General features: G+C 45.7%; 1 protein-coding gene across 1 annotated transcript; it reads right to left on the bottom strand.

Annotated features, from left to right (window-relative positions):
• LOC136465092 (uncharacterized) lies at positions 1–1,403 on the bottom strand. Its single transcript, XM_066463968.1, has 2 exons — positions 663–1,403; positions 1–429 (listed from the first exon to the last, which is right to left on the bottom strand). Exons 1-2 carry the CDS (start codon positions 1,401–1,403, stop codon positions 1–3), a joined length of 1,170 nt encoding a protein of 389 aa, XP_066320065.1.
• Positions 1,404–21,092: the final 19,689 nt, after the last annotated feature.

The raw sequence follows: 21,092 nt of genomic DNA, 5'->3' as shown, positions 1-21,092 counted from the left end.
CTAGGCGACGTCGTCGGCGTGTGCAGCGAGACACACCGGCGCACAGATGCTGAGGTCGAGGGTGTACTGTCGGTTCACCGAGCGCTGCACCTTCGCCAGAAGACGCCGGCGTTGATCCCAAATGCGCATGATCCCATCCTTGATTAGGACCTTGTACTGATCCTCATCTAGCTGCCCGAGGCTTATGATGTTCGCCGTCAGCTTGGGGATGAGGTAGACGTCGGCGAGCCTCTGGTGCTCCCCGGTCTTGCAGCTAAACAAGATGGTTCCACGCCCCTCGATCTCGACGACGGAGCCATCCCCAAACCGGATTGTACCATGCACGTTGATGTCGATGTCGAAGAAAGCAGACCGCTCCCCGGTCATGTGATTCGTCGCCCCCGTGTCGAGGATCCACCGAGTCCGCCCGTTGCCGCCGTTCTCGCCAAGCTAGACGAACAGCTTGCTCTCCTCGAGGTAGACCACCTGGCGCTCCTGCGACTAGGATGCGGATGCATCTGCCGCCGTAGCGGACACCAGAGCCACATGCGCCATGGGCTCCGGCTCCGCCTCAGCAAGAGCCCATGTAGCACTCCCCCAGCCCTTGATCTTGACAGAGAGTGCGCCCTAGACGACTGCAGCGATGGAGTGTATGACGGTGGCGAGGTTGGGGAATGAATGACGCTCAGCGACGTCACCCCGAGCAGCAGTGCCCCTTCTTTGGGCTCCTCCACCGCTTGGGCCGCATGGGCCGCCTCGTCGTGTTTCTTTTTGCGGCATTCGCGAGCCCAATGGCCCGTTTTGCCGTAGTAGGCACATTCATCACCGACGATCTTCTTCTTCTTGCCATCGCCGCCGGCGGGTGGCTTGGAACCACCACCTCTTCCACCGCCTTGGGACGAGCCACCACCGCGGCCACGTGGTTGCTTGGACGGTGGAGGTCGCCCAGCTCCGGAACCGCCCTCACCTGAGAGCTGCAGCCGGGACACCACCCACGCCACTAGCTCCTCCTCCATGTGGTTGAGGCACGTCGTGGAAGAGCTTGAACCTCCACCGGTGTCGTGCCCGTCGTCAGCCGCCTTGAGCCTCCCCGTGACCTCCTCGATCGTGAGCTCGTTGATGTCGAGGAGCGTCTCGATGGAGAAGACGAGCTGCCTGTACCTCGGTCGAGCGACGCGGAGATATTTGGCAACCACCTTCGGCTCCGGCTCTGGGTCGTCGAGGATCGCCGACCGCTGCACGAGATTAGACATACGCAGGGTGAAATCCTCGACGGACTCACCATCTCGGAACGCGATCTGCTCGTACTTCTCACGGAGACTCTGCGCCATCGACTTCCGCACCCGATCGTCGCCAATGCGCATCGTCCGGATCGCCTCCCACACCTGCTTGGCCGATGGCTTGGTCGCCAGGGTGGGCACCATCTCCTAGGGCACACTGGAGCAAATCGCCTCCAGCACGGAACGATCGTCGTGGTAGTCGACGTCCTCGTCCTCAATCGCCTCCCAAAGATAGCTAGACTGCAGCTTCAGCTTCATCAGCAGCGACCACGAGTCGTAGTTCGTCTTCGTGAGCTGCGGCCAGTTGCTGGAGCCAGTCGTCTCCCGAACGACGCGCTCGACGGCGCCCTCACGGCGTCTCATTCGCGAACGGCGAGGGCCGCGAGTCCGCGAACGGCGCGTCGGTGAACGGCTTGGGGACGACGAACGCCTTGGAGACTTGTTGCCCGAGCCGCCGCCTTTCTCCTTCGTGCCTGCCGGCAGCGGCGAGGGGCCTCGGCCCTTTGATGACCACATCACGACGCGCTAGGTCCCTTATCTTACAGCTCCGGTACCAATTGTTGTCCACGCTGCCTGGCGCCCCTCACCGGAGACAAGTCGAGCACACTAACTGCACACCAGGAACTCAGAAGAACACACACGAACTCGAGAGTGTTTTTGGTGCCGCGCGCTGCTTGCGATGTTTTCTGACTCTATTGATATAAACGTACAATGTTTGAGCGCACGTCGCGCCACGACGCTACACTCCCATGACCTCCGACTGGACCGCGCCATCCCACGGTCGAGAGCATGTTGAGTACCTCCACTACTCTGCAGAAACTAAGAAAACGGGAGGCCACTGCATGAACGCAGCATGCATCTGGCTCCAACTAACTGACGTGCTCAACCTGGTTAGGATTGGACTCTCCTTATTCTAATCTAGGCCGATAACTATGAGCTGGTCCAAGCTAGGATTACAACACATGCATGGTCCAGCCAGCGCTCCAGCCATGCCGAGCTATGGGTCTCTCTCCTTCACATGCACATCCATGCCCACTCCGATGTCCTATCCATCTCTCTCTCCTCGCCCTACCTGGGGGCCATCTACTGCGTGCAGCTGCAGATTGTCACAAGGATATGCTTCCATGAAGTAATCGGTAACTGAACTGTACTTACACTTACCGAGCTGTGCTCTGCTCTGCTCTTTTCAATGTCTCTGTCCGGCCGGCCTCCTTTTTTCTCCAGGCAAGGTGAAGATTCCTCAGTCCTAATCGCAAGGACAAGTACTGTATCTGTGCATCGTCATCCATGTTCCATGAACCTGGAGATCATAAACCTAACGTTAACTTAATTATCAAGGTTTTGGCCGGTTTAAGAGCTGAACATTTAAATGTGGTCAGATGGTGGATAGTAGCTCGATATATACGGCTCCTGTCTGTGGCTGATGAGTGATAAGGTCACTTCACTTGTGTTGTTAGCGTCTAGGTCTGTCTGTTTCTCTGAAGTGTTTGTTACTTCAGTTGGCAGTCAGAGGCATATCGCACGCACTCCAAACCAGAAAATGATAAAAAGAAAGCAGACGATACCATTAAGTTACTTGCTTGTATTACTAGGTGAAATTGCCTCATGTAGGGTGCGAACTGTGAACTGAACTGAAGCTGGCATGCCATGGCCTGGCCATGGGCCATAGCAGCCTCTGAGCCACCTCTCATGCCTCCAGGCTCCAGGTGATGATGATTCTACAGTAGCAGCAGAGGTTGTGTGCAGTGCAGACCATGCCTCCTCCTCCTCCGCTCTCTCATCTGACCGCAGAGGAAAGAAGATTGTTGCACCGGCCTAAAGGGCCAGCGAAGCCAAGGTCATCTGCAGGCTCATCAGGCTGTGTACGCGTCGAGTGGCGGTTTCATGCTAGCAGGAGACTTGGACGTTGGAGTTGGACCAGCACAGCAGGCCGAAACGCGCAGTGGGCCGTGGGCGCGTCACGAAGGCAGTGGCCGATATCGGGAGGAATATTGCCCATACACCTGCAAGTCTGCAGCAGTTCGATCTGGACTCTCGAGCATGGAAACAAAATCGTACTACAATGCATGTTTAGTTCGTGAATTTGGTTACGGTAGCAATTTCATTTTTATTTGGCAATTAGTGTTTAATCATGTATTAATTAGGCTTAAAACGTTCGTCTCGCAATTTCCAACCAAACTATTCAACTAGTTTTTTTTTCTACATTTAATGCTCCATGCATGTATCGCAAGATTCGATGTGATGGCTACTATAGTACTTTTTAAAAAACTTTTTGGAAACTGAACACTGCCATAGCTTTTCGGGAGATCTTTTGAGCTCCCCCTCCACTGTGCAGTGCAGCTACAGCCTGCTGCAGCCCGGAGTTTGTGTGTGAGACACTGTACCGGTCACCTGATCATTGCTCTTGCAGCCTTGCTCCAGGCTCCAGCTCCAGCAGGTAATAGAACAAGGCACGCAACAAGTTCAGAAAAGCTGGCAGCATCACCAACGGTTTAAAGTTCAGGGTCACACCGATGATGCTCTAGATGGAATTTGAGCACACTAATCCAATGGACAGTGCTAGTCTAGTAGTATATAGTAGATTCCAGTGTTGTGTTGGATCTCACGTCTCTCAGCACCAGACATGAATTTCTGCTACCAACTTGCGCTCGGGAAAAAAAATCAGAATAATAGCGACATAGATGTTCATCATTTAGCTAGGAGTGTTGAGATCGAAAAGATCATCAAGGGTTAGGTCTAGCGGGTTTTCTTTACTGTGAATGCGATATCGACAGTAGAGGGACAGAGAGGAATAGAAGAAGAACGTGTCGAACCTGACACCGTAGAGGGAGATGGTCCAGAAGCCGCCATCTCGTTCGTCGGTGAAGTCTACGCACGGGTAGCGACGTTCGGGGAAGAGATCAACGAAGTCGTCGACGTCGGTGGAGCGGCGCGGCGCGGCTGGTGGCTTCCCGTCACTGACTACGCCCCTCTCTGATCGGGATTATGGTTTAGGTTTCGGTGGAGAGCTCGCCTCAGGCGAACCTCGTACTCAGAGCTGCCGGCCCCCACCTCTATATATAGCGTAGGGTGGCAGGGGCCCTCCGGCCATAGTGGGTTGGGCGTCCGGATCAGAGCGCGGACCAAAGGCCCAACTGGGTCCAGTTTAGGATTAAAGATCAATCTAACAATCCCCCCTTGATCTCCTACCATCTTTCAATTTCATATCATTTACTTTTGTTCATTCCATTACAGATTAGCGCATAGTGCATGTTTCATCGTTACGGTCAATTGTCGATAGATTTAACAACTATAACACACATCTCTGTTCTGAAATAGATACTTAACTTTGAGCCTTCTTTTGTCCAGGAATTATAGGCTTTCCCTTAAACCCATGCCGGCTACATGTTCTCTGAACACGTTGGGTGATAAGCCTTTTGTAAGTGGATCCGCGAGCATCTTTTCGGTACTTATATGCTCAAGACTTATGACATGATCCTGAACTTTATCTTTCACAACATAATACTTTATGCAAATGTGTTTGGCAGCACCATTTGACTTATTGTTGTGAGCATACTGTACTGCTGGATTATTATCACAATATAACTTAAGTGGTCTATAGATGTCGTCAACCACCTTCAAACCTGGTATGAACTTATTTAGCTTGTTCACCTGCCCCGTTGCCTCATAACACGCTATAAATTTGGCATACATTGTGGACTATATAGTAACGGTTTGCTTTGAGCTTTTCCATGAAATAGCTCCCCCTACGAGAGTGAATACATATCCAGACGTAGATTTTCTATCATCTCCCGCATAATCAGAATCTGAATATCCCACTATATAGAGTGAATCTGATCTTCTATACGTCATCATGAGGCTTTTTGTTCCTTGCAAATAACGCAAGACTTTCTTTACTAATTTTTAGTGTTCTGTTCCAGGATTGCTCTGGAATCTGCCAAGTAACCCGGTAACAAATGCCAGGTCAGGGCGCGTATATACTTGAGTATATTGCAAGCTTTCGACAGCTGAAGCATATAGAACCGCTTTCATTTGATCGATCTCGTACTGATTCCTAGGGCATTGAAAATCCCATATCCATCGCCCTTGACTACAGGAGCAGGTGAGGGACTACATTTGTGCATATTGAATTTCTTTAAGATCTTTTCTATGTATGCCTTTTGTGACAGTCCTAATACCCCTTTATTTCTATCTCGGTGAATCTCGATCCCTAGAACAAATGAAGCTTCACCAAGATCTTTTATATCAAATTTTGAGAACAAAAACTTCTTTGTCCCTAGTAGTAAACTGACATCACTACTAGCAAGTAAGATATCATCCATATATAGGACAAGGAAGATAAACTTCCCATTCTTGAACTTTACATAGACACAATTGTCCTCTATATTCTCTTTAAACCCAAAATTCTTTATTGTCTGATCAAACTTCAAGTACCACTGTCTTGAAGCTTGTTTTAATCCATAAATGAATTTTTTAGACGACATCCCATTCGTTCTTTTCCTTCCATGACAAAACCTTTCGGTTGTGCCATGTAAACATTTTCCTCCAAGTCCCCGTTGAGAAATATCGCCTTTACATCTATCTGATGTAATTCTAAATCGTAATGTGTGAAAGGTCCTAATGGCTAGAGGGGGGTGAATAGCCTAATAAAATTTCTACAACAACACTTAACAAAATGGTTAGACAATTATGAGGTGAAGCGAGTGTTGCGCTAGCCTACTTAAAATGCAAGCCACCTACCACAATTCTAGTTTAGATAGTGTCTATTCACACAATAGCAAAGACACTACCCTATGTTAGTGTGCTCTCAAAGACTAACTAAAGAGCTACACCAACCAAGCAAACAAACTCTCACAACTAGTTACACTAAAGAGTTTGACAACTAGTTTGTGGTAATGTAAGGAGAGTGATCAAGAAGGTTATACCATTGTGTAGAGGAAAGAGCCAATCAATCACAAGAGAGAATTACAATGGAGACCAATCACCTCAGAATCAAATGATGAACACAATGATTTTTACCGAGGTTCACTTGCTTGCCGGCAAGCTACTCCTCGTTGTGGCGATTCACTCACTTGGAGGTTCATGCGCTAATTGGCTTCACACGTCAAACCCTCAATAGGGTGCCGCACAACCAACACAAGATGAGGATCACACAAGCCACGAGCAATCCACTAGAGTACCTTTTGGCGCTCCGCCGGGGAAAGGTCAAGAACCCCTCACAATCACCACGATCGGAGCCGGAGACAATCACCACCTCCGCTCAACGATCCTCGCTACTCCAAGCCATCTAGGTGGCGGCAACCACCAAGAGTAACAAGCGAAATCCACAGTGAAACACGAACACCAAGTGTCTCTAGATGCAATCACTCAAGCAATGCACTTGGATCACTCCCAATCTCACTATGATGATGAATCAATGATGGAGATGAGTGGGAGGGCTTTGGCTAAGCTCACAAGGTTGCTATGTCAATGAAAATAGCCAAAGATGTGAGCCACAGCCAGCCATGGGGCTTAAATAGATGCCCCCACGAAATAGGGCCGTTGTACCCCTTCACTGGGTACACTTCGCTCTGATCGGATGCTCCGGTCATACTGACCGGACCCTGGACTCAGCGTCTGGTCCACTGATGGACGCCACATGTCACTAGCTTCAAACGCTATTCGTCAGATTTCAACGGCTACAAAGCTGACCGGACGCTCCGGCAAAACTGACCGGACGCTGAAGCCCCAGCGTCTGGTCGTTTCTAGTAAGCTCCTAGAGGCATATTTCTTCGACCGGACGCGTTCGGTCCACCTTGACCAGACACAGTCCAGCATCCGGTGGTTAACCCTAGGCACTGTGCCGTCTTACCAGTCCAACTGGACGCAAGCAGCCAGCGTCCGGTGCTTTCAGACCCAGCGTCCGGTCATGAGACCGAAACGCACGTCCTCTGCTACCACTGACCAGACTCTCCGGTCCAACCGAGGCCAGCGTCCGGTCACTTACAGTGACATCTGTCTTTTCTGTCTAGGGCGCCGGTGGCACCGTCGGACTGTCCGCACTCTATAGGCGGACACTCCGCCGGTGGAGTTTCTTACCCTTGCACCTAAACTTCACCACCCTTGATCAAATGTGCCAACCACCAAGTGTATCACCTTGTGCACATGTGTTAGCATATTTTCACAAACATTTTCAAGGGTGTTAGCACTCCACTAGATCCTAAATGCATATTCAATGAGTTAGAGCATCTAGTGGCATTTTGATAACCGCATTCCGATACGAGTTTCACCCCTCTTAATAGTACGGCTATCAAACCTAAATGTGATCACACTATCTAAGTGTCTTGATCACCAAAACAAAATAGCTCCTATAAAATATACATTTGCCTTGAGCTTTTTGTTTTTCTCTTTCTCCTTTCTAAGTCTAAGCACTTGATCATCACCATGGCATCACCATCATCATGTTATGATCTTCATTTGCTTCACCACTTGGAGTGTGCTACCTATATTATGATCACTTGATAAACTAGGTTAACACTTAGGGTTTCATCAATTCACCAAAACCAAACTAGAGCTTTCAATGTGTCACTAATGCCATTATGATTCTGAAGGAATCCTTACATGAGACTAGAGAAAATGTCTCATTGTAATCAATGTCTTCTCTTTGCGTAAAGCCTTTTGCCACAAGTCATGCTTTATATCTCTCTACATTCCCTTGAGAGTCAAGTTTTGTTTTGTAGACCCATTTACAGCCTATTGTTTTGGCTCCTTTAGGAATTATTTCTAAGTCCCAAATGTTATTGGCATTCAAAGATTTCATTTCATCTTCCATGGCCCCAAGCCACTTTGATGAATGATCACTTCTTATGGCTTCTTCAAATGAGGTGGGATCATCCTCCATTCGAAATTTCTCAGTGATGTATACTTCATAGTCAACAGAAATAGATGATTTTTAACTCTTTGAGACCTTCTAGGGGCCTCCATATTTGGCACATCTTCTGTTTGAGACTGTTGTTGCTCCCCCTCATATGTGGCAATAGGTTCTACAAGATCCTGAAGAACAGGTTCCTCATCGTCATTCATTGTTGCCATAGGTGGAATAATAACAGGTGCTGGCACCACAGTATCTTGCACTGTAGGTGCAGCGACAGCAGGTAATGAGAAAAATGGCTCATGAATCATCGGAGTGGGCACATACACCCGCTTCTCTTCAAGGTCAATTTCTCGAGCTACCATGCTCCCCCTCATCATTTCATCCTCTAGGAAGACAGCGTGTCTCGTTTCCACAAACTTTGTATTTCTGTCTGGACAGTAGAAACAAAAACCTTTTGACTTTTCTGGGTAGCCAATGAAATGGCAACTTACTGTTTTTGGATCTAGCTTCCCAATGTTTGGGTTAAATACTTTAGCCTCAACAGGACTCCCCCACACATGTAAGTGGTTTAGTGAGGGTACTCTTTCTGTCCACAACTCATACGGTGTTTTGGGCACCGACTTACTTGGTACTCTATTGAGAATATGAATGGCGGTTTTTAACGCCTCCATCCACTGGCTCAACGGTAAGGTGGAGTAACTTATCATACTACGCACCATATCCATCAGGGTATGATTACGTCTTTCAGCTACTCCATTCTACTGAGGTTGGCCCGGTGTAGAATACTGGGCTACTGTACCATTCTCATGTAAGAACCTTGCAAAAGGTCTAGGAACTTGGCCATATGGGGTATGCCGACCATAGTACTCCCCCCATGGTCGGACCTGACTATCTCAATCTTTAAATTGTGTTGGTTTTCAACTTCTGCCTTAAATATCTTAAATTTATCCAATGCTTCTCTTCTTTCTTTGATTGGATAAATATAGTCATAATGGGAGTAATCATCTATGAACGTTATGAACGAATCATAACCATCCACACTCTTTACAGGAAATAAACCATAGATGTCTGTGTGAATAATCTGTAAAATTCCTGCACTTCGTTTTCTTTCTTAATTTTCTTTACATACTTTCCATTTATGCATTTTCTGCATTGTTCTAAATCTAAGAACTCTAATGGAGGAAGAATATGATTCTTAACTAGTCTTTCTATTCTCTTCCTCGAAATATGGCCTAAACGACAGTGCCATAATTTCGATGACGCATCGTGAGCTCTCTTTTGTTTTCTGTTTACATCCATAGACGAGGATACATTTTCATTGTCGCACACAATGTTCCCATCATCGCATACAACATTCACATCATCACGTAGTGATAACAAGTAAAGCTAATTTTGTAAGATAGCAAGACCAACACATGCATTATTAAATATTATCTTACATTTGCCATTTCTAAAATGACAATCATATCCATCATTGTCCAAGCATGAAACACTAATCAAGTTTCTCTATAAAGTGGGAACATAAAGTCTGCGCAGAGGGAGATGCTCTAGAAGCCGCCATCTCGTTCGTCGGTAAAGTCTGCGCACGGGTAGCGATGTTCGGGGAAGAGGTCAATGAAGTCGTCGATGTCGGTGGAGCGGTGCGGCGTGGCTGGTGGCTTCCCGTCACTGGCTACACCCCTCTCTGATTGGGATTAGGGTTTAGGTTTCGGTGGGGAGCTCGCCTCAGGCGAACCTCGTACTCAGAGCTACCGGCCCCCACCTCTATATATAGCGCAGGGTGACAGGGGCCCTCTGGCCATAGTGGGTAGGGCATCCCGATCAGAGCGCGGACCAAAGGCCCAACTAGGCCTAGTTTGGGATTAAAGATCAATCTAACAATCCCCCGCTTGATCTCCTACCATCTTTCAATTTCATATCATTTACTTTTGTTCATTCCATTACAGATTAGCGTATAGTGCATGTTTCATCGTCACGGTCAATTGTCGATAGATTTAACAACTATAACACACCTCTCTGTTCTGAAATAGATACTTAACTTTGAGCCTTCTTTTGTCTAGGAATTATAGGCTTTCCCTTAAACCCATACTGGCTACCTATTCTCTGAACACGTTGGGTGTTAAGCCTTTTGTAAGCGGATTCACGAGCATCTTTTCGGTACTTATATGCTCAAGACTTATGACATGATCCCAGACTTTATCTTTCACAACATAATACTTTATGTAAATATGTTTGGCAGCACCATTGGACTTATTATTGTGAGCATACTGTACTGTTAGATTATTATCGTAGTATAACTTAAGTGGTCTATAGATGTTGTCAACCACCTTCAAACCAGGTATGAACTTCTTTAGCTAGTTTACCTGCCCCGTTGCCTCATAACACGGTATAAATTCGGCATACATTGTGGACTATATAGTAATGGTTTGCTTTGAGCTTTTTTATGAAATAGCTCCCCCTGCGAGAGTGAATACATATCCAGACGTGGATTTTCTATCATCTCCCGCCTAATCAGAATCCGAATATCCCACTCTATAGAGTGAATCTGATCTTCTATACGTCATCATGAGGCTTTTTGTTTCTTGCAAATAACGTAAGACTTTCTTTACTAATTTCTAGTGTTCTGTTCCAGGATTGCTCTAAAATCTGCAAAGTAACCCGGTAACAAATGCCAGGTCAGGGCACGTATATACTTGAGCATATTGTAAGCTTTCGACAGCTGAAGCATATAGAACCGCTTTCATTTGATCGATCTTATACTGATTCCTAGGGCATTGAAAATCCCATATCTGTCGCCCTTGACTATAGGAGCAGGTGAGGGACTACATTTGTGCATATTGAATTTCTTTAAGATCTTTTCTATGTATGCCTTTTGTGACAGTCCTAATACCCCTTTATTTCTATCTCGGTGAATCTCGATCCCTAGAACGAATGAAGCTTCGCCAAGATCTTTCATATCAAATTTTGAGAACAAAAACTTCTTTGTCCACAGTAGTAAACTGACATCACTACTAGCAAGTAAGATATCATCCATATACAGGACAAGGAAGATAAACTTTCTATTCTTAAACTTTGCATAGACACAATTGTCCTCTATATTCTCTATAAACCCAAAATTCTTTATTGTCTGATCAAACTTCAAGTACCACTGTCTTGAAGCTTGTTTTAATCCATAAATGAATTTCTTTAGGCGGCATCACATTCGTTCGTTTCCTTCCATGACAAAACCTTTCAGTTGTGCCATGTAAACATTTTCCTCCAAGTCCCTGTTGAGAAATATTGCCTTTAGATCCATCTGATGTAATTCTAAATCGTAATGTGTCACTAATGCCATTATGATTCTAAAGGAATCCTTACATGGGACTAGAGAAAATGTCTCATTGTAATCAATGTCTTCTCTTTGTGTAAAGCCTTTTGCCACAAGTCACGCTTTATATCTCTCTATATTCCCTTGAGAGTCAAGTTTTGTTTTGTAGACCCATTTACAGCCTACTGTTTTGGCTCCTTTAGGAATTATTTCCAAGTCCCAAACTTTATTGGCATTCAAAGATTTCATTTCATCTTCCATGGCCCCAAGCCACTTTGATGAATGATCATTTCTCATGGCTTCTTCAAATGAGGTGGGATCATCCTCCATTTGAAATATCTCAGTGCTGTATACTTCATAGTCAGCAGAAATAGCTAATTTTTTAACTCTTTGAGACCTTCTAGGGGTCTCCATATTTGGCACATCTTCTGTTTGAGACTGTTGTTACTCCCCCTCATGTGTGGTAATAGGTTCTACAAGATCCTGAAGAATAGGTTCCTCATCGTCATTCATTGTTGCCATAGGCGGAATAACAACAGGTGCTGGCACCACAGTATCTTGCACTGTCGGTGCAGCGACAACAGGTAATGAGAAAAATGGCTCATGAATCATCGGAGTGGGCACATATACCCGCTTCTCTTCAAGGTCAATTTCTCGAGCTACCATGCTTCCCTTATCATTTCATCCTCTAGGAAGACAGCGTGTCTCGTTTCCACAAACTTTGTATTTCTGTCTGGACAGTAGAAACAAAAACCTTTTGACTTTTCTAGGTAGCCAATGAAATGGCAACTTACTGTTTTGGGATCTAGCTTCCCAATATTTGGGTTAAATACTTTAGCCTCAGCAGGACTCCCCCACACATATAAGTGGTTTAGTGAGGGTACTCTTTTTGTCCACAACTCATACGGTGTTTTGGGTACCGACTTACTTCGTACTCTATTGAGAATATGAATGGCGGTTTTTAACGCCTCCATCCACAGGCTCACAGTAAGGTGGAGTAACTTATCATACTGCGCACCATATCCATCAGGGTATGATTACGTCTTTCAGCTACTCCATTCTGCTGAGGTTGGCCCAGTGTAGAATACTGGGCTACTATGCCATTCTCATGTAAGAACCTTGCAAAAGATCTAGGAACTTGGCCATATGGGGTATGCCGACCATAGTACTCCCTCCCATGGTCGAACCTGACTATCTTAATCTTTAAATTATGTTAGTTTTCAACTTCTGCCTTAAATATCTTAAATTTATCCAATGCTTCTATTCTTTCTTTGATTGGATAAATATAGCCATAACGGGAGTAATCATCTGTGAACGTTATGAACGAATCATAACCATCCACACTCTTTATAGGAAACGAACCATAGATGTCTGTGTGAATAATCTGTAAAATTCCTGCGCTTCATTTTCTTTCTTAATTTTCTTTACATACTTTCCATTTATGCATTCTATGCATTGTTCTAAATCTAAGAACTCTAATGGAGGAAGAATATCATTCTTAACTAGTCTTTCTATTCGCTTCCTCGAAATATGGCCTAAATGACAGTGCCATAATTTCGACGACGCATCGTGAGCTCTCTTTCGTTTTCTGTTTACATCCGCAGACGAGGATACATTTTCATTGCCGCACGCAATGTTCCCATCATCGCATACAACATTCACATCATCACGTAGTAATAACAAGTAAAGCTAATTTTGTAAGATAGCAAGACCAACACATGCATTATTAAATGTTTTTCTTACATTTGCCATTTCCAAAATGACAATCATATCCATCATTGTCCAAGCATGAAATACTAATCAAGTTTCTCTATAAAGAAGGAACATAAAGTACATCTCTAAGTAAAAGTGTGAAGCTATCAGCAAGCTCTAGAGAAAGATCGCCAACGGCTTCAACATCTGCTTGGACTCCATTTGCAACTTTAACGTGCCTTTCTCTTCTTTGCGTAGTCCTCGTCGAACGGAATCCCTGTAAGGAATTAGCAACATGAACAGTTGCACTAGAGTCAATCCACCAAGTAGATTTTGAATACTGTACATACAGGCATTTATTTATGAACGTAATATTGTTCTCACCTTTATTTGCCATGGTCATCTTTAAGTAATCGGGACAATCTTTCTTATAATGTCCCGTCTTCTTGCAATAGAGACACTAGTCTTTCTCTACTGTGAACTTGTTCTGCTGAGGCTAATACAGCATGTGACCCTTTCGCTTTGACTTTACGGAGGAGTTTGTATTATTATTCTTTTTCTTATTGTCTTTCACATAATTGATAGTGCCATCATTCACAGCTTTCATTTTCTCCTCTTGCACACACATAGCCATGAGCCTCTCTAAGTTCCATTTCTTGGGCTGTATGTTGTAGTTGACAATAAAGGTGTCAAATTCCTCTGGTAAGAAAGCAAAAATCAGATGGATAAGGAACTCTTCCTTGAGAGCCAGATCCATTGGTTTTAGCTTGGATGCCAAATTGTTCATCCTTAGTATGTGCTCTCTTATGCAATCATTTCTAGAGTAACTCTCTGTCACCAGCTACTTTATCAGCTAGGTATCATATGTCTTTGAAGAGCCAGCGAACTGACTCTTTATTCTATCTAGGTACTCGGTGACTATGTCACACTCTGGGATTGAGCCCACAATTACAGGATTAATCGTGTTCTTTATCACAGCCAAATATTTCTTGTTGGCAGTGACCCACTTTCTATGCTCAAGGTCATAGGACAGCTTTTGGGATTCAAAATCCCTCTCTCTAGTTGCCCAAGCAATATCAGCCTCGTTTATCTCTCTCACTGGTGCCACAGGCTCAGTGGGACACGGTGAGGTGACTACCCAGTCCACCTCAGTCAAGATGAAGGTCAGGTCAATCTTTTTCTTCCACTCCGTATAGTTGTCATCTTTGAGAGTGGGGATCTCTTTAATACAACCCATCAAGTTGTATCCGCCTGAAAACATAATTCATATAGAGTGAGAACATAAATAATAACAACAATTGCATGCCTTGATTTTAATGTTGGTCAAAATTAAAACATACAACTGTTTATACATTAAATCTACATCACCGATGGGCAGAAATAAAAATAATGCATAAAATCATTAAAATTACGATATTGTTATTAACAACGTTGGTCAGAAAATAACAACATCATAATCATGTCAAAATCTCTTTTTCTCCAATTAAATATCACGTTGGTTCAAAATAACTAGAGAAAAAACTATTTCTTTAGCAGCGGAAACATGAAAAAAATCATTATCTATTTTTTAGAAGCATTAAACTTTTCTCAAATATTCTCTGAAAAATTATCCCGTTCGTTCAAATTTTAACAGAAATATTAAACTAGACAAAATTCATCGAAATCTGCATCTGAAAATTAAATAAACTCAAAACTTTATTTACTATCATTCTAGCCCGCCCTGCAGCAACAGTAACCAGCCTAGCTGCAACAGTGCGCGTCCCGCCCTACCACAGCAGCCCACGCATGTGCGCTCGCGACACCTCTCCGCGCCCAGGCTGCAACCTGGGCCGGGACTGGCAAAGTCGCCCGCCGCGCTCGCCCGCCTGGGCCGATTTCGATCCAGTCACGCTCGTCTGTTCATCCAGATCCAACGACCGTGGGCGTGGTTCGGGGACATAAAAACCGACGCCGCGGCGACCCCGGTGAAACCCTAGCCCATTCTCTTTCTTCCCTTTCTCTCTTCTCAGCGCAGCAGCCCTCAGCGTAACGAGCAGCAGCGGCGATCGAGCGACATGGCGTCGTTGTCGGCCCCTTCGCCGGTGCGCGCGCTCCCCACGCGGGTGAGCGCGCGCACCATCGAGCGGACTAGCGATAGCGCCCTTGGCCGGAGCTCGCAGGCTTGGCCGTCTTCCCGCGCGCCAGCGAGGCGGCAGCGCGGTGCACGGCGAGGTAGGCCCCTTCCCCTTTTCCCATTTCTCCTTTTCTTCATCTCCTTTTGGATCTTCCTCTCTGTTCTTCTCGGATTTCATCCAATTGGGGATTAGGGTTAGAGTTGAGTCAAGTTAGGGTTAGGGTTAACTCACTGGAGTCACTATTCATCTTCTCCAGCGAGTGCTTCGTGGGTTTGAGCTGGATTCGGGTTCTTCTTGAAGCCGAGTCCCTCTTCTTCTTACTGCTTTCATTCACCCTGTTAGGGTTAGGGTTCGGTGACCCTCTTTTTTTCTCAGATCCGAACGGATCTAATCTGTTTCTTACCCTTGACATGATCTACATCTAGACAGAGGATTCCGATAGGCTAGATCTATACCCAGTGAGGCTCTAATACCATTGTTGAGATCAAAAAGATCATCTAGGGTTAGGTCTAGCGGGTTCTCTTTACTGTGAATGCGATATCGAGAGTAGAGGGACAGAGAGGAATAGAAGAAAAACGTGTCAAACCTGACACCGCAGAGGGAGATGGTCCAGAAGTCGCCATCTCGTTCGTCGGTGAAGTCTGCACACAGGCAGCGACGTTCGGGGAAGAGGTCAATGAAGTCGTCGACGTCGGTGGAGCGGGGTGGCGCGGCTGGTGGCTTCCCATCACTGGCTGCACCCCTCTCTGATCGGGATTAGGGTTTAGGTTTCGGTGGAGAGCTTGGCTCAGGCGAACCTCGTACTTAGAGCTGCCGGCCCCCATCTCTATATATAGCGCAGGGTGACAGGGGCCCTCCGGTCATAGTGGGTTGGGCATCCCGATCAGGGCGCAGATGAAATGCCCAACTGGGCCCAGTTTGGGATTAAAGATCAATCTAACAATCCCCTGGATCTTCTACCATCTTTCAATTTCATATCATTTACTTTTGTTCATTCCATTATAGATTAGCGCATAGTGCATGTTTCATCGTCACGGTCAATTGTCGATAGATTTAACAACTATAACACACTTCTCTGTTTTGAAATAGATACTTAACTTTGAGTTTTCTTTTATCAATAATTATAGGCTTTCTCTTAAACTCATGCCGACTACATGTTCTCTAAACATGTTGGTTGATAAACTTTTTGTAAGCGGATCGCCTCGATCGGGGATGATAGTGATACGGCTATTGGCTGCGCTGCGCAGCGCTGGGTGCCGCCGATAGCTGTGGCTTCATGGTTCGGGGCGGATGATCAGATAGAATCGTGGCGTACGTGATGTGTATATCCTGCCTGGCAGCTGCAAGCGCTACCTAGCTAGCTTTGTCCGGAACCCGGAGATAGGTTCGTGCAGTGCATGCGACCTGCATGCAGGCATTGACTCCTCCACCCAACGGTTTCACGAATCACAATTCACTACTTCTGGAGACAGTCGGAAAAAAAAAACCTTCTGGCGACCTGCATTGCATAATCTCGATCGCTGCCTGTTGGGCCGGGTTTAGATATAACCTTGCACAGGTGGTACGTAGCGTACGATCGACCTCGAGAAAATGTAACTATTCTTGTCCAAGGAGAACAACAGTGCGTTTCAGTTCTTTCTTGGTCAACTAATACTACTAACTGAAAAGGATTTAACACGGTGCATCAAGTAGCGGCAGTTATAAGAGCGTCAACAAAACGTTAATTTCTGGATGCAATCAAGCGGTTTAACTCGAATTTATAGTCAATTAATTTCATAAACTGCTGCATGCACACACACCACCAAAGAATGGCGCCGTCAGCGGTTGCTACTTGCAAAACAAAACTGAAAACAACAACAGCAAAAAATTTATACGCTCGTGGGCTCCTCGGCAACAAGTACAAGTACTATATGCCAGTGGCGGACCCAGAAGTTTTCTAGAGCATGGGCGAACATAACGACGGAAGGAACATACATATCGACCATTAACATAACAAGTGAAGTCAACAGCTTAATATAATTATGGAACTGAGATCACCATATACATGCGAATATGCATACACTAGGACCAAGGAAATATCACCGCAATGGTCTCATTATGGTAACACCAGCAGCAATGGCCGGGGAAGGGAACTTGGGCCCCGTTCGCGTGCCCTTAAACCCGACTTGATCCGTTTTTTTTTCATCCGCAACAGTGTTTTTCTCTTACAAATTCCTCCAGATTTCTCCAGAATTCCTTGGAGAAGGGGAAGAATATATGGAGCGAGGTCGAATTGGAATTTGTTTCTTACAAGTTCGATGATACCTCTCTCTCTCCTCTCTCTCATTAAAGATATATATATATATATATATAGTGAATAAACAAAGTCAAATTTCGCACATATAAAGGTAAAAGGCCAAATAAATGAAGCTTTATTTAACTGATGGATGCATACAGGTTGACAGATAGGTAGTAGTAGTACCTCTCCTCACAGCAGAGGCATGCACCAAGTCAAACCCACATACATATAACATCACATCACCGGCACAACGGCAGATCATCGCCCTGTTCGTTTGGACTTGTTTGGCTGATAAACTATGACTGAAAATACTGTTGACTGATTTGGTGTGAGAAAAAAATATTATTCATTAGCTAAAAAAGTATGGTTTATAAGTCAAATAAACCCAAGCCAACAAGCGTTACAGAGACTGAAAAGGTCCAAACTAATAAACAGAGCAGGTAGTAACGATAATCTAGGGTAGGGGGCCGGCATGCACGCAGCTGATGGCCGGTCAAACCCGCGGATCCGATACGTACGTACGTAACCGAAAGGCAACAACAAGAGCGACGACGCCTAGTAACAAGTAGTAACAACAACGACGACAAGAAACTGTCAATATATATACAGCCTGTTCGCTTGCTCGTAAACGATCGTAAATTTCTAGTCGGGAACAGTATTTTTCTCTCACACCAAACCAGCCAGCAGTAAATAATTCACGATACGATACGGCCTCCTGAACATGCTGATAATGTGAATACTTACTACAGTGTCGGAGGAGATGGAGCACGTACTACTACTGGCCGGCTAGTGTCAAGTTGGTGGATGGGTGGGAGTGGACCGGGTGCGGACGGATTTTTTTTTTCTGTTTGCTTGTCTTATAATTTGTATTTTTTGATTTGTCTTTTTAATTAGAACAATTTTTTTTTCTCTCGACGAATTAGTTGAAACAGTGTTTTAATTTTTTTTTTAGCGAAGCGAACAAGGCCTTTATAGCTAGCCTAGCCCTCAACCGCGCGCGCGAGGCGCGGCAACGCGTACGTACTCCTACCGTCGTCCTAGTACGTACGTGGGAGCGTGGTGGAAGTGCAGGGGAAAACGTGGCTGCAGCGCTGACCGCCGGGCGGATCGGCCAGCTGGGGGATGAGACACGGTTATTTCTTATTTGGCTGCTCAGGGTGCCGCCGATCGAGCAATCGATCCAGGGCGGCTACCTGGCTGTGGCCTTCGTGATTCGTTCGATCGGGGCGGATCAGATAGAATCGTGGCGTACGTGAGGGCACCTACGGATGTATCCCTGGCGGCTGCGAGCGAGCGAGCGAGCTATCATCTTTCGTCCGCTTCGCTGCGCTTATAAGTCGTACTTTTTCAATCAACGAATAATATTTTTCTCTCACAACAAATTAGTCAACAGTACTTTCAGCCATGACTTATCAGCCAAGCGAACAGGCATTTGTCCGTACTCCGGATCGGAGGTTAGTTTCGTACGGTGCATGCGATATACTACCTTCTCTACAGGTGGTACGTACGACGTCGTGCGAGCAATGTAACTGTTCTTGTCCAAGGAGAACAGTGCGTTTCAGTTCTTCCTTGGTCAATTAATACTACTATCTGAAAAGGATTTAACACGGTGCATCAAGCAGCGGCAGTCAAGAGCGCCAAAACGTTACTGCAATGTTATTAACGTTCAATTAATTCCATCAAGTGCTGCATGAGCACACACACACCAAAGAACGGGCGCGGTCAGCGGTTGCTACTTGCAAAACAAAAATGAAAACAACAGCAACAAGTATTGCATGCTTAACATGCACACACGACACACGTACACATATTGAATTGTGTATAATTTACTCGGTCTTGGAACATATTCGGATATATATTCCTATTTACATGCGTCGACGTCACCATAAATACTCCAGCCTACACAAAGAATGTCCGGAAACTTTATTTGTATCTTCTCTTTTTCTGTTCTAAAATAGTACTCGATTTGTTAGTGTTTCGGTTTTTTTGTTTTGTTTTTGAGAATGTTAGTGTTTCAATTGATCTGATTTTCCAGACGATTGGACGAATTAATATTTTAACAGGCGGGACAACGACGATGAAGAAAATGGGATATGGCCCAAAAGAAAGGTGGCCCACTATTATTATTTTTTGAGCAAAAGGTGGCCCACTATTAGTGGGACAAAATAATTGGGAATATAGAGATATATTGGCCCGTCTTCATCATTGGTGGGATATGGCCCCCAAGGCCCAAAAGAAAGGTGGCCCGACGTGCCTTCAGTTGCAACGGGAATGTTATAGTACTGTACCAACTTGTTAGCAAATATCTCAATGGGCCTCGTAAATGGCTCCAACTTAGTCTTTTTCTAATGCGTCGGTTCCGAAATCTTCTGTGACTTCTCTTCGCCGGTTGTGCCCACAATGTCAATCGCATCGCCAGACTTGAAACCACTGACATGGCTGCTGCTAGAAGCTGGAGGCTTGTACTACCCCTTGCGGGTTTGTTGTTTGTTGACTGGGGTTGGCCGGCGAAGCGATTGGCGTCTGATCCCGGTGGAAATGAGGATTGGCCAGGGTGTTCAACGGATAAACAACACGTCTTTGGCGTGCTATTGATGGCCTTGTTAAAATTCGAAGACTCTTCGTCGATTCAGGTATCAGCCGTGAGCTTCGTCCCGGATGATCTTTACTGTAGGAGGTAGAGAAAATCTGGGCTGCGGCAACGATGGTCGGCGATGGCGATGGGCGCTGGATGCTCCTGCAAAGGATCTGCGTGCATTTTTTCTTTTATTTAGGGGTGCCCAGTCAAGGGGTTGTTTGTAACCGTACTGTTTTAATAAAATCTAACCCTTTACTTAAAAAAAAGATGTACATGTTAAGAATTGCTCAATTAGAGGATTGATGGGCTCATATCATATACGTCCTGATGAGTTCTTACCATATATGCCCTGAAGGCATATCTATATAAAGGGACTACATGTACATCTATATGGACTAATGAAGAGATGCTCCCCTCATATACCTGTGTCTCCCGTGTGTTCTTGTATGTTGTTCTTGAGGATGGGACAGGGAGACGGAATCTATCTACAACTTCTACGCGTCTCCTTCTTGGGATGAGGAACGGGAAAGCGGATCTGGTAATCTGTGAATAAGCCAATTCTTAACACGTTATCAGTAGCTCTTCCAATTGAGTTAGTTGTTCTGAATTTTAGATCAATTTGTTTTTTTTTATCTTGATAATCACAGATTGATCTCGTTTCCGATCGGTCACTGATTCGTCGTCGTGCCTTCTGTTGGAGCGTCAATCCAACCTGAGCGAATCGAGGCATTGCAGTATGATGTCTCTGCTTCCCTGCACGCCCCTGGGTCTGGTGGTGGGCAGGCTTCGCGTCGGCGTCGGTGGCGAAGGTGTTGAACGGCGCGGCATGGCGGCCGCTTCTCGGTGATCGGGCACCGCGGCAAGGGGATGAACGCGCTAGCCTCTGGAGGATGGCGCGAGATCCATCAGCGACCGTATCCAAGCCCGTGATTCAGGTAGCCGAGCACTATGCTTCCATAGTTGCATCAAAATGATGTCGTGAACATGCATGCACATGAGATTGATCACGTG

The sequence above is a fragment of the Miscanthus floridulus genome, chromosome 1, assembly GCF_019320115.1.
Source record: "Miscanthus floridulus cultivar M001 chromosome 1, ASM1932011v1, whole genome shotgun sequence".
Taxonomy (NCBI): domain Eukaryota; kingdom Viridiplantae; phylum Streptophyta; class Magnoliopsida; order Poales; family Poaceae; genus Miscanthus; species Miscanthus floridulus.
The sequence above is the reverse complement of the archived record's forward strand: the minus strand, read 5'-3'. Positions and strand labels throughout refer to the sequence as shown.

Excerpts from the sequence above, each read along its gene's own strand:
- LOC136465092 (XM_066463968.1), bottom strand. The coding sequence starts at position 1,403 with ATGGTGCCCACCCTGGCGACCAAGCCATCGGCCAAGCAGGTGTGGGAG. Across the intron at positions 430-662 it reads TCGGGGTGACGTCGCTGAGC|CTTGGCGAGAACGGCGGCAA; the intron begins GTCATTCATTCC and ends CTGTTCGTCTAG.